General features: G+C 40.8%; 1 protein-coding gene across 1 annotated transcript in view; it reads right to left on the bottom strand.

Annotated features, from left to right (window-relative positions):
- Positions 1–20,533: 20,533 nt before the first annotated feature.
- Positions 20,534–25,891, bottom strand: part of HNMT (histamine N-methyltransferase) — a 46,219-nt gene continuing 40,861 nt past the window's right edge. The window contains exon 6 of the mRNA XM_075530022.1: positions 20,534–21,434. Coding sequence (XP_075386137.1) covers positions 21,079–21,434 — 356 coding nt within the window. The 3' untranslated portion in view covers positions 20,534–21,078. The remainder of the gene's footprint in view (positions 21,435–25,891) is intronic.

Raw genomic sequence — 25,891 nt, forward strand, 5'->3', positions numbered from 1 at the left:
GGTACATGCAGTATTATTTGTCACAACAAGTTCTTCAAAAGATCGGTGCCACAGGACTAAGATGAATTGTTTTTGAGGATGAGAGAGCAAGAATGAACAAAACAGGTGGCTCATCATCCCTTCTTTGGATCCCAGGTTATTTCCAAATGGAAAAGTATTGGCCAGGCAAATATTTTGGGGTCCAAATGGATGAAGTCATTTTGTTTACAGTTTTCATACTCTGTGGGCTATGCAAGTCATGTTCATCATTACATCCGGACATACAACTCAATGGGACAAAAAACTGTGAGTTATTGGAGCCCAGGTGTGGAGTGGAGAAGAAGGCAAGTTAAGAAACAGATATTCATCACCAAATGGCCACAATACTAACAGCGAGGGAAAGAAGCTGAGCACATTGTGGAATTTGAAATTCACAAGATTGAACTTTTTTATCTAGATGTAAGCAAAAACAGTTTAAAAAAAATCTATTCGTGTGATTGCTTTAGAAGCCAGAAGCATTTTCAAATGAAAAGTGGGTCTTGAATTATGATATTTTTATAAATAAGTGAAAGAGAAGATTGTGTAATTTTGATAGAATATGCTTTATGAGCAAATAACATTTTTCTTTCATTTATTGATATTTTGCTTTACGTTAAACATCAGATTACTTTATTTTGGAATAGCACTTTAGAATAAAATTAAAGCAAAGATGAGACATGTCTGAAGAGCACTAATAAGATTACTTAGGTGTAAAAAGAAAGCAAGGATAAATATTTGAAGCATAATTAAATGCAATATGAACTGCTTTGGAGGATGGTGATGGACTCTCTTGATGCTCCAGTTAGCTTTAATAAAGAGAAAGTAATAGGGTTACATAGCATTCAAAGGGAGTTCTGTTTTTAACTGTTCAGCTGATGACCAAAAGGTGGGCAATTCCCACCCACAAGTCACTCTGTGAGAGAAAGAGGTAGAAATATGCTCCCATAAACATTACAGCCTTAGAAACACCATGGGGCCATTCAAGTCTGTCCTACAGGGTCAGCCCGAGTTGGAATCAATTCAATGGCAATGGGTTTAGGGTTAGCGATAGAAATTAAAAGGGATTCTAGTAGTGCAGTGATTAAGTATATGGCTGTGTATTAGTCTGGATACTTTAGAGAAGCAAATCATGTATAAGAGAGAGTTTTCTCTAAAGGTTAAGTGCACATCAAGAAAACATCCCAACCCAGTGCTGCCCAAGCCCACAAGTCCAACATTAACCCATTAGCCCATATGTCCGACACCTATCCACAAAGTCCTCCTTCCTCTCACAAAACAGATGCAATGATGTCGACTGCAGGAGGAAAGCAGAGTCAGTGAACCTGTAAGCATCTCAGTGCTGGCAGGTGTCTCCACACGGCTGCTCCAGCACCCAGGGCTGCATCGGGGTAGGTCCATGTGGCTTCTCCTTGGGGTTGTCTTGCAGGAAGTCAGCCTTGCGAGCAAAAGCAGGGCACTGGCTAAGGCAGCTGCAACCTGGTCTGACCATCACAAAGCAGGAGACCCGAGAACTAGAAAGTTCTCACCAAGCCATGTATCCCTCCACCCTTCAATTAACCCCACATGCGTTTATCGGCCAGGTTGGCACAATAAACTAACTACCTCGGGCTGTTAAAAAAAGATTAGTGATGCAAAGTTATCAAATCAGAACATGAGAGAAAGATGGGCAGTCTGCTCCAAAATCATCCACAGTCTTAGGAACTCCATGGGGGCAAGTCTGCTCTGCAGTGTAGGGTTGCTTGCATTGAAACTGACTCAATGGCAATGGATTTGGTTTGGCCTAGAAAGCATGGCACAGCCGGTGCCATCAGGGTCTCTACTGTGCCACATAAGTTTTGTTTTGTTATTGTTACACGCTGTCAAGTCACTTCTGACTCTCCGTGACCCTATGTACAACAGCACAAAAACAATTCTTGGTACTTGACCATGATCACACTTTTTTGTTACATTTGATCCTATTATTGCAGCCATTGTGTCAACCCGTCTCTTTGAGGATCTGCCTCCTTCTCACTGACCATCTAGCTTCCCAGCATGATACACTCTTTCAGAGACTGAGCCCCCCTACATCATGTCTGAGCCCCCCTACAAAGTCGTGACATCTTACCCTTGAGGAGCATTTTGACTGTACTTCATGAAAGACAGCTGGGTTTGATTTGCTGACAGTCTTTGCTACTTTCAATAATCCTTGCCAAAAACATAATTCAAAGGCATTGACTCTTACCTGGTCTTCTATATTCATTACTCAATTTTCACATGAATAGACAGTCTAGCACACAAATACAACCCTTAGATAAAATAGCCATTGTGAGACCTAAAACAAATCGTGTCCTTCAATGTTTGCATGGCCATTGTACCCAGCATCCAGTCTTGCACACAAATGCAGCCAGTTGCAGTTGAGTGGACGACAACTAATGGACATCCAAGGTGTGCCAGAGTAGAACTGAGCTCCATCAGTTTCCAGTGCTTGATTTTCTGAAGCAGATTGCCAGGCCTTTCTTCCAAGGTGCCTCTGAGTGGCCACTATACACCACTCTCTCAGCATTAACCACCCAGGGGCTGCTCAGCCAAGGATCCTCTCTACAATCAATCACATCTGTGGAACCCTTAGACTTCAGAGTGTGGATTACTGCTAGCATGTCCATGGACATGTGTGCCTCTTTGTTTATTATTAAGGAAGTCTTCTTCTGCCTTAAGGTTCCTGGATAATGGAAACCATTTGGGTTGGTGGTTGAAATCCATTGCGTGGTCCTGCCGAAGAAAAGCTGCCTCCACAAGGATTACAAACACCAAAGCCTATGGACCAGCTCCACTCAACACAGGTGGCGGGGGGGGGGAGTCAATGCCACTGCAAGGGGCTTCTGTTTTTAAGCCTGTCAGAACTCAATGAAGTATCAGATTCTCCCTCTGTGAATGGAAATATTGAAACCCATTCACTAAGTGCAGAATCACAATGGCATACTTAACAAATTAATTAGCACTATATTTGGGAACTATACATAGGATTTGCTGTGCAAAAAGTTGGACAGCTAGCTCCTAAATGAAAACTTTTCCACCACCCTCACCCCATTCCCCAAGGAATTTTGGGAATGCTTTTGAGAAAAGGACACATTTGCTCAAGTTTCTCACATTTAATCATTGTGTGAAACTGAAGGTCCAGTATCCTATTCAGAGGAAGCTAAGAGAACCAAGTTCTTAGCATTTCCCTGAAACAAATCCAGATTGATTCCTTCGGCCCAAAGATGAACAACTGACACCATCTGGCTATATTTTTGGACTAGTCATGGTTAGAATTTAGGCAAGTATAAATAAGACCACCCCACTTTAAGCTAATGGGTATTCCTGAAATAGAAATCTATTATTCTCCTTATGTTGTAAGGCAAAGAAGAAATGGTGGCATGGTAAATAAGAAAGCTTAAGTAGTTTGGAACCTACTTAAAACCTACATAAAACCCCTTCTAGTCCTACTGTCTAGTCAGCCCTGGACTGAGAAATATCACAGACTGGTAAGGTGCACCCCTACACCATTCCATTCCAGCTATGACTATTTCTCTTTTATATTCATACTTGCCTCTGAAATGATTTTATCCCTTAATATGAATACTTTTTCACTGCTTCCTGTAACTCCTTCTTGCTTTCTAATTATTGATCTGAAATTGGGTGGGAGTGAGACCCTTCAGAAAAAGAAAAATCCCTTGTCCTATGCGCTTACCTTGGCCCATCTGACATTTCAGTGTAGTTGTCACCTTTCTGAAAATTAAATAATGCCCTTTTAAGCTGCAACACTGCGGCTGCTATAAACTTTGATTTAGAAGTAGCCGTAAGTATTCTGGGCCAGATTTAAGCATATTTTTGTCAGTGGGAAATGATTATGTCTCAGAGATCCCTTCAATACAATTGTGCACAAGCTAGCAGACCTCTGTTCTCTCTGATTGGAAAATGTAAATCATACTTAAGAATTGTTTCACTACGAGTCTCGAGCTGAGTCCTTGGGCATGAAGTTGCAGCTCACTGCAGATTCTGATAGTTGAGTTACAACTCACTGAAAATCAAGGGGTGAAAATGGAAGCACTGACAAACCTTCCAGCCAGGGCAGCACAAATGGGGCCTCGATAATTTATAGTCTATAGCAGCTCCTTGGTTTATTATCACAATGACAAATGCACTGTCATTGTTAATAGGATATTTCCCAGCAAGGACTTCTTGTTATGCAAGCCAGGTACGGTATGTCATGCAGCATGATAGCAATAACGTCTACAAGAATTTGTAATGAACTTCAATTACTAATAGATTATTGTTAATGGGAAATATGTGCAGAAAAGATATGGGTTTTTATATGCACCTTCTGGTATTCTACAAGGCAGTGATTTATGCTACAATTTATGTTAACATTTTCCGCTATGAAAAGGCCCAATTTGGCAGAAATCCTCTTCATCCATAACAAATATTTAAGATAATTTTGCACATAATATAAATGGAGGTATAAAATTAGATGCTAATCTATTTAGTTCTAGCATTTTTGTTTTATTGAAAAAGGAGACTGTTTTTTGTCCTAGATAGTATTGGTGAATAAAAAACCCTACTATAAAATGAAAGCAAGAGCTATATTGATGTCTTTGAGTTAAATGGAACATCTTGTATGCTAATTTCTTTGTTTAACTTCCTGCTGTAATTAAAGAGCTAGTTAAGATTTGGTATGTACTGGTGTCTTATGTATGTAACTATTATTTTAAATGAAGAAATATGTACGTGTCTGTGTTATATAAAGACGGATTTGTAATCCTCATCATGCCATCTCACTGTATAGATTGACAACTGTGACAGTAAAATGGTTATGCATATAGAGAGGAGACGTGTCATAAACAAGTACACACATTCAGCATATACTTGTGTACTCTGGTGTGGATCGAATTGTGACACCCCTTCTTCCCTGGAAATATGTGTGAACATCAGTAAGACATGTTCCTCAGTGGTTTGTCAGTTGTGTAATGTTGTAATGTGGCCATCACATATTGAAGCAATTATCCCTCACCGTGAGATCTAATACAAAAAGTCCTGATACTATTTATGGAAAGTAAAGTGGGGTGTAACCTTGATCCAATGTAAGCCAGCATCCCATTTTATCTTAAAGATAAAAGGAGAGAGAAGCTAGATGAAGAGATGAGTCAACTACCATTAAGAAGAGCCAGGACCAGACTATGTCCTTTGGGCCTGAGGTCCATGTGCTTCTCCTAGAATCAGAAGATAAAGAAAGTCCTCCCCCGGAGATGGCTCTTCGGATTCTGACTTACAGCCCTCTAAGTAGTGAGAGAATACATTTCTGCTTATCTGACCTCCCCACTTGTGGTATTTCTGTTACAACCACAGGAGATCATTAAGATGTACCCATTCCCAAGCCTGACAAAATTGCAAAATCCTAAGCGCAGCTCAGTCCTGTCCACACAAATGATGATATCAATAGAAGATGAAATGACAAAAATGAGACCATTCACTGAAAGATTTTGAGTTAGATTATAAGCAATTTAAAATATTAAAAATAAAGCAGGCACAATCTTTGTAAGCCCTGAAAAACTTTTATGCCCATGAAATGTGTGTATGTGAACAATTAGGATGCTTTAGAAAGAACTTGGCAATTAAACTCAGAAGGCATGTTTTAAATGCTCTTTTTTTCTTCTTCTTGATTCTTAATTCATTTTGGAACCCTGGTAGTTGAGTGGTTATGGGTTCAGCTGTGATTCACAGGGTCTGAAGTTCAAAACCACTAGTCGCTCTGCAGAACACAGACAGGACTTTCAACTCCCACAAACATTTGCAGTCTCAGAAACTCACAGGAGCCCTCTGCTCTGTCCTGTATGGTCACTTTGAGTAGACATCAGCTCAATGGCAGTGAGTTAAAAATAGTCCATTTTAAAATAGGCCCTACCTTCTAAACAGCAAATAAAGATGTATTGAATACCTATTCACTTACAACTGTCTTTACTTCAATAACGCTTGAAGCGAAGCTTTTCTCCCCGAATGATCACAGTGCTCAGAATAAATCATAGCCCTGGATAGCTAAGCATTAAACACTGGGACTTTTGAAGGAAACAAATCCAGAGGTGAAACCAATTCTGCTATTATTAACCCTTTCAAATTTGAATTCATCTACTTTGAATTTTTGGTTGAAACCATGTGTTTTTACTAACCAAAGGCATGTTGAATGAAATGGGAAATGTATTTTTCAGGGGATAGGGATTTTCATACAAGTAGTGGGACACATATGTCCCAAGGGACCTCTGAAGCTGGGGTTGATGAGATGAAGTCCCATTCTTCAAATGCTGCAGTTTCAGAAACCCCCAGCAGATGGACACCTGCACTAAAAGTGGGGCAGCCGAAGTGGCAAATGGAAGTATGTCACACAAGTAATGACTCCCACTGTGCGTAAGTCTATATACTAGGTTCGGTGATTTCATCGGAAAGTGAAAACGAGTAGTAAAGACGAATATCTACGTTGCAAAGGCAATTAAATAGCATAGCTAGAGTGCATGCCACATACTAAGTGTTCAGTTCATTCTCAAAACCATACTCACTGCCATCAAGTCAATGCTGACTTACAGCGCCCCATGTGGGTTTCTGAAACGGTAACGCTGGATGAGAGTAGAATGCCCCGTCTTTCTCCGGCAGAAGTGCTGGTGGTTTCAAACTGAACATGCAGAGATTGCAGCTCACGTGTGACCACTGTTCAGCTTTTAAAGAATAACTGACCCAAATGAGTCAATAAAAAATTAGTTAGACCTATCTCTATAACTAGCATCTTTATTGCCAACATTCTCCACAAAGTCCATTATCTGCTAGATTCTCAGGCTCGGGTGAACTAGAAAATCACCTGGTTGGTGTTTAGCATTATGAGTTTTCAGACATGTCTCTATAAGATCAAACTGGCAACAGAAATTCAAAGATCAGATAGGAACCTCTGGAGACAGTAAGGTTACATTAATTGCGGGGAAGATAATGGCGGTGCAATGTGTAAAGTGTAGTTAATGTCACACTATTGTATGTGTGGCAATGGGTGAACTGGCATGTGTTCAGTTGTGTGTACTCTCAGCAGCCACAACAATGTTAAAGACATTTTAGGAAAGAGGAGAATCACCTGGGTGATTAGTAAAAATAGAGACTCCTGGCTGCCATGACCCAGACCTGGGGCCAAACTCTGAACTTCACACTTGGAACAAGCCCCCCAGGGCATTCTTCTGCACAAAGAAATTGAAAATGCCCATGTTTGGGCATCATGTAGAGAATTTGTTGACATTTATGACTGTAGCTTATTCAAACAGAACTTCATACCATGATTAATAGCTAAGTATCCTGGTAGGTCAGTGTTTTGCATTTGAAGATTACAGTCCCACAATCCGAGTGAGTGAGACACTGCCACACATTGTGTATTGGTATTTGGGCCACATTTGAAAAGAAAATTTGCTCCTCAAAAGTTGTCGCTCACTCTCCTAGACCGGATACAACCTGTTTTATATTTTTCAAAATTTGGCACATCTTTTCCATGTGTTTCTTTTCTAGATCAGACTTTAGAAAAGACCTCATTAAAATGTTAAGAAGAAAAAAAAATGTTAAGAAGTGAAGATGTTACTTTGAGAACTACGGAGCACCTGAATCTAACCGTGGCAATTTAAATCACCTCCTCTGTAAGCAAAAGCTGGACGATGAATATGGAAGACTGAAGAATTGAAATATGCTGTTGGCAAAATTATTGAATATACCATGGACTTCCAGAAGGAAAATTTAATCTGTCTTGGAAGAAGTACAACCAGAATACTTATTAGAAGAAAAGATAGTAAGATGCATAATATGCACTTTGGATCTGTTCTCAGGAGGAACCAGTCACTGAAGAAGGGCATCATGCTTGGTATTCACTACAATAAAAAGCAAGACTCTCAACCAGACGTATTGTCACCGTGGCTGCAATAAAGGTCTCAAAGATTGTAATGATTGTGAAGATGGGGCAAGGAAAGCTAGTGTTTCATTCTGTTATACCTATCAATGTGATCTATGTGAGTCTGCTTCAATTTCATGGCAACTAACCACAGCGACAAGGAGCTCCCAGTGGTACTACCGAGTAAGCGTTGGACTGCTAACTCCAAGATTACAGGTTCAAACCCACCAGACACTCCTGGGAGAAAGTTGAGGCTGTCTGCTCCTGTAAACATTTACAGTTTAGAAACACAAAGGGGCAGTTCTACTCTGTCCTATAGGGTGTTTGTGATTTAAAATGGACTCAATAGAAGGGAGTTTGGTTGGTTTGGGGACAAGTCAGAATGAACTCAATGACATAGAACAACAACCACAGCAATATTGATTAAAAGGAGATCCTGAGAAGATGAGAGAGGCTTGGGTCAGATTAAGCTACCTGTGGTCATTAGGGCATTGGATCAGTTGCCGTTGCTCTAACTTTAATTAATTTAATTAATCTAATTTAATTTGTTGTTCAAATTAACATTTGTTCATACAAGGCAGAATGCTTTTTCTCTCGGATGTAAGAATAGTAGAGTCAGCAGAAAAGAGGATGGCACTCAACAAAGTGGACTAGCACAGTGCCTGCAACAATGGGCCCAAACAAGGAGAGGATGGTGCCGCGTTGTTGTTCTGTTGTACACAGGATCATGAGTAGATCATAAGTGAGAATCTACCCGACTTGATGGGACCTAAAAACAACAGCATGTAACAATCAGGGGATACTTATGTCTGATATGTCAACTCAGCTCCACTAGGTTGTCTATGAACCCAGAACCTTCTACCTTGTTGCTCTGCATTTCTCAGGTTTTGCCCACGTATCAGTGGTTTTCAATAGCCCATTAACACAGCAGTAGTCCCGTGGTTGCAAAGGAGGACATGTGGAAGAGTAGGCTCCTCATCTTCCTATGCTCATGTCACACAGTCATTTTACTTCTTTGTGTATCTCATCACCCAGAATTCAGCCGTACATCCACGCCTCGGTCTGAGGGATCCTGGGAAATGTAGTACCCTTTGTCTGGGCAGCTATGTTCATGGTTAAAAACTAGACATTGCGTTGCTGCTGGAAGGTAGAGGGAGAATTGTAACTGAAGCACTAGAGCAGACTCTGCCACATGACCTTGCAATGGTCTGATCAGCTGGGGCTACACCGACCTTTTGAGTTACCTTTGTGATGTCTCTTTTTAAATGCATACTCACTCATTTGGGATGTGTCTGCACAAGATCAAAGTGATACATCAATTCATTAAGATTGTACTTGACGTATCCAAAAGGCCACATCACCGTCATATAGGGACTGTCTTTTGAGATTAATACATTGTTGGACCATAGTTGAATAACCCAACAAATAGTCTCTTCCTACGAGAGTCACCAGTGAGATCAGTTTGTGGAAAATAGAATGAAAATTCTGAATCCAGAAGACAATCACGACCCAAGATTGAAGGGATAGGAGAGGTAGAAACACAGACTCAATTAAGATCAGAATTAGAAGCAGCAAAGTGAGGGAGTGAAAGAATAAGATGCCTGGGGTTGGTCTGTGAGGGGTGGACTTTGGACCTCACTAAGCATGAGAAGATGGGGAAGTCACATAAACAATTCACACCTCAGTTTCCTTCTTTGTGAAATTGAAAGAAAACTAGTAACTAACTCATAGGCTGCATAAGAGGATTAAGTAATGTTTATAAGCACAAAGGGAAAGAACATGTGTGGCTTTTCTCAAGTTGAAAGAATTGGGGGGGTGTCAAACCATGAGTTGATGTGTTGAAAGATTTTATATTCAAGATAATGACAAATACCAGAATCATCAGGAGATGATAGAAGCTATATTGCATCACTGTGCCAAAATAATTGGTCAACATTCTACCATTTTGGAGGCAGCACATGAATAAGAGCTAGTAGTACTGAAGAAAGAAGTCCAAGTTACACTGACAGCGTTAATGAAAATCAAGATTCCTATGTGAGTCCCAGTTGACTAGAGAAACAAATTCATAGACACGTGTGTATAAGAAAGAGCTTTATATACAAGAACAGTTGAATATTGAGAAAACATTCCAGCCCAGTCCAGATCAAGTCCATAAGTCCAATATTGGCCCATATGTCCAACACCAATCTATAAAGTCCTCTTCAGACTCACGAAACACATGCAATGATGCTGAATGCAGGAAGATCACAGGCCCATGGATGGAAATTCTTGTGATCCAGTGGCATTGTAAGCATCTCAGCTATGGCAGGGATCTCCACGTGGCTCCTCCAGCTCCCAGGGCTCTGGCTGCATCAGGATAGCTTAATGTGGCTTCTACACAGGGAGTGAGTTGAGAGAGTTTGTCTCCCACCTCCAAGGAGAAAATACAGGAATTCTTAGAATCCTCAGGGGAAGGCCATGCCCACACAGATGCCTCATTGGCTATACAATGATTAATAGGCTAGACTCCACCCCTTTCACTTGCAATCCTCTCAAGTTGCCAACAGATTATATAACTACCACACTTCCAGAAATGGACAAAACAATGGGGATGTTTCAACAAATGGATACAACACTAGAAGCAATCACTTGTCTATGCCCAGAAATTTAGGAGGACAGCTAGCTAGACAACTGGAAGAGATCCATATCTGTACCATTCCAATAAAAGGTAACACAACAGAGTGTGGAAATCATCCAGCAGCAGCATCAATATCAGGAGCAAGTCATGTTTTCCTGAAGGTAATTTTAAGCTGCTGGGAGCTGTGCCAGAAATTCAAGCTGGAATTCAGAAATTCAGAAGATGACGTGGAATGAGGGCCGTTATTGCTGATGTCAGATAAATCTAGATGAAAAGCAGAGAGTAACAGAAAGGTGTTTACTTCAGATTTATTGACTATGCAAAGGTATTCAATGATGTGCATCATAAAAAAAATTATGTAAAACTTTGTGAAGAATGGGGATTCCAAAATACTTCATTGTTCTCATGTAGAACCTACACATAGAACAAGATGGAGCTGTTTTGACAGAGACTGCATGATTCCAACTCAGGAAAGCTGTGCACCAGCGTTCAATCCTTTCAGTCTAGTTATTCATATAGTCTGTATGCTGAGAAACTAGCCAAAGACACTGGATTCTGGAAAGATTATAGATAGCATCAGGAGTGAAGGAAAGCTTACGAACAATCTACAATATGTGAATGATACCACCTTGCTTGATGGAAGTGCAGAGGACCTGAACTACTACTTGATGAAGACAGTGACTACGGTCTTAGGCTGCCTTAGACCAAGGTCTAGACAAAAAACACAAACCTTCTCACCTGGACCAAAATGCAGCCTCGTGGTGCATGGAGGAAAGACCGAGGTTGTCAGGATTTCATTTTCATTAGATCCACAATGGAAGTAGCAGGCAAGAAATAAAATGGCATACTGCATCGAGCAAATCTGCCATGCGAGACCTCTTTACAGTGACCTCTAACAGCTCCGATGCTATTTTGAGGACTAAGGTGTGCCTGAACCAGGCCATGGCACTCTCAATGGCCTCACAGGCATATGAGAGCTGGACTTCGAAAAAGGAAGATAAAAGAATCGATGCCTTTGAATGATGGTGAAGAATGTTGAATATACCCTGGACTCCCAGGGGAGGGAACAGATGTGCCAGGGAAGAAGTACAGCCAGGATGTTTCTGGGGAGAGCAGAGGATGAGAGTTCATCTTGTGTGGGGTGGCTAGGCCATCAGGAGGCCCCAGAGCCTGGCGAAGGGCACTGTGCTTGGTGACGGGTCAATGAGAAAGAGGAAGTCCTACAACAAGGTGATTGTCCCAGTAGCTGCACCTATGGGCTCGCAAGAGGAAAGCTTGTGAGACCAACTTAGGACCAGGCAGTGTTTTAGAAATAACGGACTAACAACAATAACAGCAATAAACAGCACACTGTGCCTGACGTGAAAGGACCCCAAACGCAGGCACAGTGTGGAGTTTATTGCCAGGATGGCACAGGCCGGGGCCAGCTTTCATCCAGGCCTGTGCTACCCTTGCAATCACTGCTGTGTTGGAGGCCTTCGTTTCATGCACTGTGCCAGCCCATGTGGTTAGATTCATCCTCATCTTCACTCACCTGCGCCACAGAGACATTGCTCACTATGTGTTAAGGTATGGTTTCTAGAAATTCTTTAATATCTTATCTATTTAGCAAAACCAGGTTTCTTTGATTGTTGACGGGATTTGAAGCAGGGAGCGTATAAGTTAGAGGAGCCAAGCGAAGCAGCTCAACCTGGAATTCGGTACTGACTACACGAGTCTTAAGGATGTGCCAATGGAAAGGCATGGCTTGCCAGCCTGACCCAGTCAAATCTACCCCATGAGTTTTCTCTTAATGCAAGTAAACCCTGGAAAATAAGCTCTTCTTCCAATCAAGCCTGGAATTTTTTTAAAGCTAATGAAAATATAATAATAAACAGTAAGGATTGTTAAGCACCTCCCATTAACAGCAAGTGTGGAATAGATAAAGTCTCTTGGGAAATGTACAGGACAGAAGCAATATCTTAATAAATAAGCCAAGGCTGCCGTGTGCTTGTTCTGATAATAAGTTGCATGGAACAACTGCCTCTTCTCCCAGACCCTGGGGATTTATATCCAGTCGGCCTGCCATGAAAACCAGTGGATTACCTCATAAAACCAATACATCTGCAAATGTAGAAAAAGAATCACGCTATAGAAAGGAGATTAGCACCGACCTCGTTAGCTGTGTGATATAAATAGGGAGACTGACACTGGGCTGGGTCCCTGGGTCAAACATCTTTGGGGAGCTCAACAGGCGGGGCCTGTGGTTGATGGGCCCCTGAGATTTATTTCAACATCCTCTACCCTCAGCCAGTTGTTGGCAAAGTCTTTCGAGTTCATTAAGATGAATCCGGATACACCAATAATTCTTCATGGGAAGAAGATGATCAACGGAAGACACTGCGTATCCAGAATACCCGCAAAGAGCCATTACTGCCGCCCGAGCAGAGCAACACTGTATTTATTAAATCCATTGCCACTGAGATGGGAGCAATCTGACGCGGAGCACTAATGAATTTTTGGCACATTTGGAAATAGTGACTGTCATTTCGCAGGGAGCCTCCTAAATCAGCCCTCCTTTTACTGTTGTTGCCTTTTTGTGGTGTATGTCAAACTGAGAAATGGATTTATCCAACTACCCCACAGTAGTGGATCTTGCACTATGGATATGTGTTGCAGTGGGTGAATCATAAGGGAGGCAGGATATGGGTGGTAGAAAATTTAAACGTCAAGTTGGTGATGTGTGGGACCTGATGGGAATAGAAATAGAGAACTATAAGGGCAAAATCAAGGAAGTTGTATGGAAGGGCCCAGTTAGCTACAATTATTTTAAAGGAAAAATTAATGAAGGTTACTTTTTAGATCGTTCAGTGGAAGAACTGTCAAATTGCAGAAGACCTAAGTTCAATTCCTGCCAAATATGCTAGAGGTACAGGCGTCACCTTTCAGTCAGCGGAGGTGTGCATGTCTCTATGAGGCTGAGAAGGATTCGTTAGCTTCCAAACGGAGCCGGAGTAGGACAAAAGGCTTGGTGATCTACCTCCAAAGTGCCCATGAAATCCTTATAGACACAAAGAATTGATTCACAGCCAATCACACTCATGGTGCAGGGCCAGGCAGCACTTAGCTCGCTGCATATGGTGTCACCATGCGTCAGACTGATTCGATGGAAACTAACAACAGCACATATTTGAAAGAATGTTATTTCATCACTGAAGGGGGTGATTTAAAATTCATACACATACACTATCCTTCAACTATACTGCTTCCTTTGTTCTGCAATTTTATCTTCAGTTTGCAGATGAATATTTGTGGGCAAAGGAGATTTAGTTCTAAAGCATCTTATTCTCTAAGACAAGTGTGTTTGTCTGCGTTTACTAGAGAAACACATTTATAAACATGCATATGTGTATAAGGGAGAGGTTTATATATGAGAGCAATTGAACATTGAGAAAATATCCCAGCCCAGTCCAGATCAAGTCCAGAAGTCTGACATTAGTCCATTTGTCTGAGAGCAATCCATAAAGTCCTCTTCAGACTCAAGAAACACATGCAATGGCTCCGAATGAGGACGACCACAGGCCAGTGGGTAGAAAGTCTTGTGGATGTAGTGGCACTGTAAGCATCTCAGTGTTGGCAGGGGTCTCTATGTGGCTTCTCTAGCTTCAGTGGTCTTGTCAGCTGCAATGCCTCCCAGGGAATTCCACGGAGACAGAAGTGTCTCCGCCTCCAAGGAGGAAGTACCAGATTTCCCACAATTCTCAGGAGAAGGCCATGCCCACAGAAGTCTCATTGGCTATCTCCAGATTGGCAGCCTAGACGCCACTCCACACTCTTGATCCTTAAATTGGTACCAGATTAGGTGAGCACCACAGCAAGCTAAACCCATGTGGAAATAGGATTATAAAGTAATAGACCCACTATATGGATGCACAGTGTGGAGTCAGGTTTACAGTCTATCTGTGTTCCTACTAGGAATATACTTTGAGAGCTGAGCTAAGCCATTTAACTTAGCACCACCTTAGCTGCCTCATTTATAAAATGAAAATCATAATCACTACCTTTCCAACGCATCGAGAAAGAATCAAAGGGAATCTTATCTATTGTTATACATAGAATACTTAAGAGACAAGCAGTGCACACCCACACAGAGATGAGTAGCTGTTTTCAGGACTCATCGGGATCAGAAACAGCAAGGAGCCATCTCTGTGTGGAGAGAGTCCAACCGTCGCACTGTAGACAGCTGCTTATGAGCTTTTCTGAATCCAGTCCCTACCCACCGGCGTAGGATGGAGAACATTGTCTTTGTGAACTGTGATTTGCTATTGACCTTGCTGCCTCCCAAGACTGTTGTCCTGATCCCCTAGGTCTGATGGTTCATTTCCTCAAGATGTTTTCATAACTGTGCTCTTCTATTCTCTACCACACTCGTGGACTTTATTACAGCCAAGGTGCGTACACATACACATAGATGCCTAGATACCAGAAGATGGATACATATATATCAGAATATGTTTGCATGTAAATGCAAACATCTTCTGCTAAACCTACAGATATTAGGGACTTTGTTCCAGCTTTCCCTCCCACATATATTCCACCTTGTGTCTATTCAAACATCTACTTATAGATGACAGTTATTACAGGACTAAGGTGCACCTGACCCCATCTATGGGATTTTCAATGCCCTCATAGGCGCTTAACGTTTGACAATGAGTAAGGAAGATTGCAAAAGAAATAATGCTTTTGAATCATGCTATTGACTAATACCTGAAGTATCCTAGACTGCCAGGAGAAAATAAAATCCATCTCGGGAGGGCAAACTACCTTCCAAATTTCTTGGCACAGACTAATGAGTGCTATCCGTATGTCATCAGCTTACTAAACCATTCCAATTGATGTTCTCACAATTCCCGGAGGCCTGCTATCCACTAATGCTTACAATGTCATTTGAACTTTGTCCTTCAATACCATTCCCTCTTGAGCACATGGTCACTTTTGAAATGGTTGGACATCTGATTATTTGGGGTACAATGAATCTGCATTCTTTCAATCTTTTGTTGGTGCTTCCTGCACAGTTCAGTAGTTTTTCCATGGTATTCTTCCATATAATAACTCAAAGCTTGATTTTTGTTTCTTCAACATTTTTCACCTTGGGATATGCTGAACCTGTTCTTCATTTTTTGCTTTCTAACTCGAAGTCTTTGCATATTTCATTACAAAACTCGTTATAGTTTTGAGGTGCCATTTCAAACGTTCTGATCAGCTATTTTACTTTTCAATTTCTTCCATTTGTCTTAACTATGTGAAGTTTGACAGTGCATTTCAAGAGTCACTCCTGACCTTCACTTTGGTCTTTTCTTTCATATGACTCGTGTACCATCTGACCCAGCAATCCTTCGCTTTGGTACATTTCCTAGAGAAAAAATATGCATGGCAGAAGAGATATATATATATATATATATATATATATATATATATATATATATATATATATATATATATGTGTGTGTGTGTGTGTGTGTAAAACCATGCTCACGACTGCATCATTCACAGTAGTAAAAAGATGGAAACTATGTAAATGCTAGTCAGTGGATAAGTAAATGTTGGTATATACACACAATTGAATAGTATGCAATGCTAAAGAATAACTCAATTGTTTTTCACTGAGTTGAATGTGGTAGAAAAGTGCTGACTGCATCCTGACAAATGCAAAAATGTTGAAACCCAGGAAAACAAAGCAGGCTCACCACGTACTGGCTGTTATAGGTGCTCAGTAAACATGTGCTCAATGTATACTGCATGAAGAGTGAATGGATGTCAAGTTCCCCTAAGTATATCATTCTAAACTTCTATGAGAAGAACTTAGTGGACCCATTCCATCTTTTTCAAGAGACACAGCCTCAGTAAGTTTCAGTCTGGCCTATGAGGTGCCAGTATGCATCAGGTGCCCACCTCTTCGAAGGATGAAGTTGCAGCAACTTCATACAGGCACTCAGAAAGCCAGGGGAGCAGAAGGCAGATGCCCTAAGGTGGAGCTTCAGGTTATTTTATCCATTTGTTTGATTGTATAGCTCAGTAAGAGGACTGTGGTTTGGTTTCTTGGGACTGTTGTTTGTATTTTTGATAGTCAACCATATAAATATAAGCTTTAAAAAGGTAAAACAGTATATATTATGATTATTAATTAAACATATATTATATATCAAATATGTTTAATTCTGTGTAGTTTCACAGACTTGGATCTAATATTCTGCGTGTCCTTTGCTTCTGCTGTTATGAGTGTGTACCCCAAATGCACACATTTGTTTGTTGGTACCAGATCGACAGAGCTTTCAATACTCTGCTTCATGTTCTCCTCTGGATTTTAGCAGTGCCCCATGCCGAGCGATGCAGAGAGAGTGCTGCACACCCTTCTGAAGAAGATACGGGCAAAACAATGACGAGGGAAAATGCTGCCTTTCACGGATCACGAAGAACATGAGAGGTCTTCAAAAACTTTGTAGAAAAATGGAATTAAAAAATAATGGAGTTCTCTTAATTTTCTGAATCCCTTAGAAAAAGCACATAAGGTACAAGGATTCATTAGCATCTTTATCATATTCCACAGGAGACCATGTTGTAGAATTATCTATAACACATTCCAAATTCATGCTATAGGCTTTTGTCTGAACCATAAGGCCTTGAAAATTAAACACACACACAGATAGATAGAAAGATAGGTATAGTTTCCCATTGCTAACTCATCAGTATGCATCAGTATTTCCCCTGTAAAAAGATTTATGTATTCCTATTACAGTAAGTTTAAGCAAATGAGAAATTATTTATCCTCAACTTTTACTAGAAGGATTTCCATGAATGAGACTATGGTTGTATGTGTAAGGTTCTCAGTTTTTAAATTGCTATTCATGGCTATTGTTAAATTACATGTTAGTTCTATTTTTTTGTTCTGCCCATGTGCTTTTTAGAAAAGACACAAATTTTATCTGCACAGCCTTGATTTCCTTCCATTTGATAAAGTTGTTCAAGGTCATCATGATCCCATATCCATCAATCATCTGTGCCTCATGGATTTCCATTGTCAGTGGTACTTTTCAGTAAGATGAATTTGCAGGGTTCATCTTCAGGAATCTGATTGGATAGCTGTCATTACATTTGTTAGAACTTATAATTCAAAAACATTGATGAACTTGTCTAAGAAAAGAGAGCAAGACAAGCCAGTTTCACTTCTTATGAACAACAAAGCTTGGTAATTTGTTAGCATAAATAGACTGTGTACCCCTGTGCACACCCTAGGGATCATCAGGAGGGTCAGGGAGGAGAATTGACTCTTCAAGTGATTAGAGAGGAACATTAAGTGGTAATCCTACTGCTGTGGCTGAGTGAATAATTTACTGGGCTTGTCCCAAAAGCTTCATCAATAAAGACTCATAATCTGTTTATTAAATTGTTTTAACAGGCAGTGATAATTATTAATGTATTTAAATGTGACTAGATATTGAAGGGCTTACATATTTACTTATTTATTATAAAGGAGACTTGTGATTACGTGGTTAAATAGGCTTGATTGCTGACACAAAGATCTGTTCTCTATGGGGCAGGTCTATTCTGTCCAATAGGGTCACGTTGAATTGGAAATGACTCAACATCAGTGGGGTATTTTTGTTTTGCTTTGCTTTGTTTGTGTGGCAGTTACATAATCTCCTGTCAACTTGCAAAGGGGTGGAGTCTAGCCTGTCAATCAGGCCATAGCCAATGAAGCCTCTGTGTAGACATGGCCTTCTCCAAAGGATTCTGAGAACTCCAGTATTCCTCCCTGCAGGCGACACAAGGAGCTATGTTAGAGCTATGGAGTTGCAGGTGCTACTTGGAGACCTCTGCAAGTGTTGAGGTGCTTCCACTGCCACTGGATCCTCAAGACTCTCACCCATTGACCTTTGGTCTTCTTGCATTCAGTGTCATTCCATGTGTTGGGTGAGTCTGAAGAGGAATTTATAAGCTGGTACCGGACCTATGGCTAATATCGGCCTTATGACTTGTTCTGGACGGGGCTGGGATGTTTTCTTAATATATAATTACTCTTTATATAAACCTCTTTCTTATACACTTATGAGTGTCTGTGAATTTGTTTCTCTAGTCTACCTGAACTAACACAGCTTGTCTTATTTTTAGTACTTTCTTGTAAAAGGATTCTTTGTGGTGCAACAGTTTTGCGATTGGTTGCCAACAAAGAAAAGGGCAATTCAAACCCCATCAGTGACTCCATAAGACAAAATACCTGATAATCTGCTCCCACTAAAAACAACATGGTAGAAAACGCTGTGGGGTAGTTCTGCACAACAATAGTACTGTTCTCTATGTATGCCGTTTTTGTCAGTGGCTCAGCTCCAACGAATGGTGTCCCTACTCAACTCACAGCACAATTGACTAGTGTGGTCCGTGGTGGGTGACATTTCATTGCCTGCCATATTTAGAAACACACTATCAGGCCATCTTCCTTACTTTCTCTCAGCTCTGGACGTTGCACTGTAACTTGTTCACCTGACAGATGGCTGATGCTGCACATGAGGGATACTGGGCGGAACTGAACTTGGGTCTCCCACATGGAAGTCAAGAATTCTGCCACTGGACCACACTTCTTCTAAAAGGAAGATGGACATTTATTTTGTGTAATAGTCTGGGTACTTTAACGAAACAAATCCACAGAAACTCATATGTATAAGAGAGAGTTTTATATAAAGGTTAAATGTGCATCAAGAAAATATCCAAACCCAGTGCTGCCCAAGCCCACAAGTCTAACATTAACCCATTAACCCATATGTCCAACACCAACCCACAAAGTCCTCCTCCATCTCACAAAACACACTCAATGATGCCGACTGCAGGAGGAAAGCTGAGTCAGTGAATATGTGAACATCTCAGCACTGGCAGGGGTCTCTACACAGCTGCTCCAGCACCCAAGTTTGCATCGGGGTAGGTCTATGTGGCTTCTCCTCGGGGATGTCTTGCAGGAAGTGAGCTTTACCAGCTAAAGCAGGGAACTGGCGAAGGTAGCTGCACCCTGGCCTCACCATCAGAAAGCCCTCCACCCTTCAAGTAACCCCACATGTGTTTATTTTCCAGGTTGGCACAATAAACGAACTACCTCATTTTGTTTTACATATTGAACATCAAATATGGTTTTGTTTTTTACCTAAAACCCCACAGCCCTTAGATATGTCTAAGTCTTGGAATAGAAATAGGGCAGCACAATCAACTTTAGTGTATCAAAGTACATTAAAATTTTCCTAGAAATTTAGAAAATGCCAAAATTCATTGTATTTTTTCAATAAATCATGTTGATACAATTGGCTATCCATTTGGAGGTAAAAAAACCGGTTCTTCTCTTCATTCTTTCACTTACCATGTAGACATAGCAAACATGTCAAAGATGCACTTCTTTTAAAGCCAACTATAAAATTGGTGAGAAAACTTATTAGCAATTCATTAGGACCCTAAAACAAACTTTGATTTGAAATATTTAAAAATATTTAAAATATTAAAAGTGGAAAATATAATATTTGAGTGAATAGAAAAATATGGAATAACATAAATATAACACTATGAAATGATAGATAAATTTAAGAGTGAACAAAATAGTAGGAAATGGCAATGGATGGCAGAGTTAATTCTGTAGGGTGCCAAAAGTGCTAGAGTGAACAAAATAGTAGGAAATGGCAATGGATGGCAGAGTTAATTCTGTAGTGTGCCGAAAGTGCTAGAGTGAACAAAATAGTAGGAAATGACAATGGATGCAGAGTTAATTCTGTAGTGTGCCGAAAGTGCTAGAGTGAACAAAATAGTAGGAAATGGCAATGGATGGCAGAGTTAATTCTGTAGTGTGCCGAAAGTGCTAGAGTGAACAAAATAGTAGGAAATGGCAATGGATGGCAGAGTTAATTCTGTAGTGTGCCGAAAGTGCTAGAGTGAACAAAATAGTAGGAAATGGCAATGGATGGCAGAGTTAATTCTGTAGTGTGCCGAAAGTGCTAGAGTGAACAAAATAGTAGGAAATGGCAATGGATGCAGAGTTAATTCTGTAGTGTGCCGAAAGTGCTTACTTTTAATGATCAGGGAAAATAAGATGGAAACCAAACAGAAAGATATACAAAGGCGAATGTTTATTCACAAAAGGGGAAAATTAGGAAACATACACTTTCTTAGTATTCAAAGTGTCGAAAGACATATTCTGTAGTACTATTCAAGGAAACCTCAGAACAATCAGCAAATGAAAGGATTTGATGGTCAACAAGCCAATGATAATTGTCTCATTATTTCAACTCACCTGTGTTTGAACCCATGCTTCTGTCTACCTTAAGGAGTGGTAAGACCAGCAGTATCACCTATAACTCCTTATGGATGTTCAAAAATGTCTAGATTTTCACAAACATGGGACAATGCTCTGTTTATAACATTATGGATTACAATGATAATTTTAATATGAAAATAAGTGGTGAATAGCATTGTTCAAAATAAAATTTTTCTAATATACTGCCCAGATTGACATTTATGTCTCAACCACTATGAAACTCAGATTATTGTTAAAAAATATCTTTCCATCTCTTTTTACACTAAATTCAGGCTCTTGTAGATCTTGCATAATCTCTGCTTTGAGAGCCATAGGTGCTGTTGTGTTAAAGTTGCAGGTTTCGGTCAAAAAATCCAAAAGCAAGTCTCCATTTTCATTGCCCTCAATAAAACAGTCAGATATGTCCATAGTGGACAGAAGGTCAGAGCACGTGTACCGAATCTTCAAATCATCCAGGATCTGCGTGAGGTCGGACGATGTGACATACTGGCAGAGGTCATTCCTGGGTAAACGGGATTCATACTTTTTCCACAGCTTGTTCCAGCCACTGGTTCCTGTGTAAGAGAATAAGCATTCACACTTTCACTTATCTTTGCCTTTATTTGCCAAACAGAACACTGGATCCTTAGACTAGAGCAAAACCCAAAATAATACTCCTGTGGAGCTTGATTCAAGGACTTCAAGGAAAGATAAAATTAAGCAAATAAATTAGTAAATAGATGATACACTAGATCGTGACAAAGGAGCCCCGGTGACAAAGTAGTTACATGTGGGGCATTAACCGCAAGACTTGGAAACCACACGCCAACAAGCCAATCTGTGGGCGAAAGATGGAGATTTCTACTTCTGTAAAGAGTTGCAGTCTTGGTAACTCACCCTGTCCTGGGGGGGTCGCTATGAGTCAAAAGTGTCCCCATGGCAGTGAGTTGGAGCAGAGAGGGTGGCAAGAGCTAATGGAAACACATCAGGTAAAGAAGGACAGGAGCGCCGGGTCCGTGAATGGGCTGCCGTGTGATAATAGGTTGGCCATCCAGAAAGCCTCTCTGATTCCATGGTATTTGAGCAGAGTCCCCAAAGTCAACCATCAGATAACAACGAGAAAAGCACTCCAGGTAGATGGAAGAGCAACTGCAAAAGACCTAAAGCATCAACACACCTGGCCTGTTTAAGAACCAGCAAGGAAGTCAGTGAAGTTGGAGTTGAGTTAGCAAGGAGGACAATTAAAGGAGATGAGTGCTTGGTGCTTGGGAAGTAAATGGCTGCTAGATGAGGTGGTGAAAGTTAGGAAGTCATTGTCGTGCTGTCCAATAGGATCCTTCTCAACTGATGGAAGTGTTCTATAGCTGTGCTGTCTAATTGAGTGCCCACTAGTCACTTGGCCATGGAGCAGATGGAATGTGACTAGAGTGATTGGGAAATTAAATTATTTGACTTCATGTTAATTAATCTAAATTTAAATAGCCACATATGGCTTCTTGTGGAGAGCACAGTGTTAGAATGACATCACCTAATATATTTTGATAGAGGCACTCTGCCCATTCAAATGAGAATAAACTATCAGGGAGATGATCAGAGGCTGGCACACCGGTGAGAAAGCTACTGCAATAGTCTGGGTGACATAGGAAACTCACTAGGACCAATGAGCTTGGTGTTGAGAGGTGGCTGGACTTTAGTGTGACCCTCTGTCCAATGGGATTGCCAGTGCTTGGAGGTAGGGTGTGAGAGAAAGAAAACAGTTATCAATGCTCCCACAGCTTTGTGTTGAGCACACAGAAAGAATGGAACTGCCCATAGTCAAGACGGAAAGAAAGGGGGTTGAAAAGTTTTGAAGGGGTTATCGGGCAATTTTGTCTTGGCAATGTACACTTGTGATACGTATTGCGCACTGAAGAGGCAACCTGAGGAAAGCAGATGTTTATGTGGTCAGATGCTCAAGAGAGAGGATTAAGTAAAAACTGAAATGGAAAGAAAGAACATCGTCAATATAAGGACGAGTTACTCAAACCAATGTATGTGGAGGTGGCAGCCTCTCATGCCTACATACCATGGCAAGATGTGACCTTGTACCGCCACTTATTAGGATGACACCTAGCATTTTTTTCATCCTTGACTTCACCTGAGTCTGAAGGTGCTTACGTGGTGCCCGTTGCATTGAATGGAACCTGCACAGTGACTGAAATGCGGCATCTGCAGGAGCAGAAATGAGCTGACCCCTTCCACTACTTCATGGCAAACCTTGTCATGGCATTTCTCAGAAGTTCAGTTTCCTCTTCTGTAGATGGGAATAAAGCAGCTCTCAAGGGTGAGCACTTAGCTGCTAACTGAAAGATGACACGCTTAACACCACCCCGGGCGCCCTCAAAACGTCTACCCCAGAAACTCTGCAGGGCAGTTTTATTTTGGGTTGCTGAGGGGGGAAATCTATTCAATCAGTGGCACCTCATAATGGCGAGACCGAAAATGGAACTAACCATACCTCAAATGAAACGGCAGGCATTACATAATCCATGTGAGTCATTGCACAACACTAAGCACGTGTCCGATGCCTAAGTGTTTATGCAGTAAATTAACCTGACATGGCATTCGCGTGCTAATGTATTTCTATTGGTTGTAATCTTCAAAGAGTGTACAAGGAAACCTGCTGTTCTTCACTCTGTAACTATAACCTATCAATACAAATGATAGGTCCACCTAATGACGGATCTTCTAAAGCATGTGTGTAACCTGGTACCTCCATACTCATCACACCTCAGTAATGAATCCCACGGCCTTTAAAGCCAGATTGCCCCGTGTAGCCTGACTTTCCCCAGGACTCGCTCCATGAACATGTGCCTCGGTTTTATTAAGTGTGCAGACAGGATCAAGAATGGCATCTGTTCATGGACTTTCTGAAAGGAATAACTGGGTGAATAAGAGGCCCCTGGATGGATTAGGATAAAGTCCCCCAACTTAATTTAACACAATAATGCAACCATAGTAAAAACCACAAAACCAAGCTTACCGCCATCGAGTCAATTCCAACATGGCAATCCTATCACCCGCTGTGGGTTTCCCAGCCAATAACTGCTCAAGGACAGAGGTAGAAAGCCTTGCCTGCCTTTCGTTTGAGGAGCAGCTAGTAGTTTCAAGTGGCTAACCTTCCAGTTAGCCGCCAAAGGGGTACCCCAATGCGCCACCAGGACCCCTTCTGTTCATGGTGGAAGCTGTCAACTAATAGACTGCCTGGATAAGTAATGTTCTAAGATTGCAGAAGAGGGAGTAACACTGCAGAATGTGCTTTAGAAGTAGGGGGAATTGGGTTGAAATCGAAAAAAAATACCTCGGTTCAATGAGGATGTTGAGTAAATAATATTTTAAACAATATTGTATTATACAATATTTTATCACATTAAACAATATTTAATACATAAACAATGTTTTATCACAAAGATAGCAGATTGTCTTCTGAGATTGGAATTTGACTACAAACAAGTCTTCAAGAAAGTAAGTCTTCCAGTACTGAGGACAGGCTCCGCGATTCTTCTTTTTTTTTTAACCTGGCAGAGAATAAAGAACCAAACACTAATTGGAGGAAATTTGCTAGTGTCAGTGTTCTGTGACTCGTGCCATTTCTGAGCAGAGCAATTATATACCCTCTGACTGATGAATTATCATAATGGCTCTCTGTGGGCACAACATATGGTGTGACTTTTGTTTTCAACGTGATATAAACCAGATTCCTGGCTTCCCACTGTATTAAAAATAACAGCTATAATTTGCCTTCTCCTTTAGTCAGTTAAGGAGAAGGAAGGGCAGAGATTTTCTGTCATTTTCTTCTGAGTAATATGCTTTAACCTGATAAGTTACAATTTAATAACTAACTCTCTGAATTCATGCCTGGCTACTGTATCTTCAGAAAAAAAGATATGCCGCCGACATCATTTCCATGTGGGCTAGTCCTCACTAAGAACAGAACAAAACAATCCATCTCTCTTGCTCTTAAATTCGCTTCTGTTTCTCAAATCGATCCCTCTTATAGTCAGGACTGCCTCTGCTACTTATTATTAAATGAGCATTTACTGAGCTGGATTCGTTCTGTAATGGGTACTTAGACGCACAAAGTAAAGACTCTCTCCTCTCAAGGAATATTCGAATAGATTGATCAGTAGAAGCTGACATTTCAATGTGATTTCACTTCCCCTTGCATTTCCTAATTAGTTTTACTTGCTTCTCCAACGTGACTTTGTGTCTGGCTGTTTCTGTGCGCAACACGTGCCTGCATGCACTTATGTATCTCATGCACAGAGACACAGAGATCGAATATGGATGCCTTTTATATGGAGCTCTTTATTAAGCTCATTTGCAAAGTTCTATCTCTTCTGATCTCATATTCGTCATATGTAGTTATGGCCTCTTTTTTTGAGGGGGTGAATTTTGCAAACAAGCTGTAGTTCTGATTTCATAAACAAAAGTCTGTTTCAATTAAAACCCATTTGAGTGTCTCTGTATGACAAAGGCTTGGCAAAAATATGGGGATTGAAATAGCACCCTCCAGAGAGAACTCTCCTTAACCACTCTTCATAACTCTGATAAAATGTGGTATAAGTTTAAATCCTCCATTGGATTAGGAGCTTTTTCAAGGCAGAAAGCAAGTTAATAGTCATGTTTGCAAGTTTCATAGTCTAGCAGTGTCTGTCTGCACATGGCAGGCACTCAGTCATAGGTAGATGAACCAAATCTACAAAAGGGCTATTCTGCTTAGCCAATATGGGTACAGGAGTATGGTCTGTGCGTTCAATATGGCTGCATATAGATGTGACCATGGCCCAAACTGGTGGTCTGCATAATGAAATCTAGACATTGAATCCATGTGGCATTAGCTTGTCATCTAATAAGAGTGAATGCACATATATTGTTCAAAGACTTTGCATGATGCACGGCATTCAGAGACATGCACTGCCTGTTTAGGGATAATAGGTCAGCATCTGACAGAGACGGGCAGACAGGAGTCACACGGCATATTTAACAGGGC

The sequence above is a fragment of the Tenrec ecaudatus genome, chromosome 13 (genome assembly GCF_050624435.1).
Source record: "Tenrec ecaudatus isolate mTenEca1 chromosome 13, mTenEca1.hap1, whole genome shotgun sequence".
Taxonomy (NCBI): domain Eukaryota; kingdom Metazoa; phylum Chordata; class Mammalia; order Afrosoricida; family Tenrecidae; genus Tenrec; species Tenrec ecaudatus.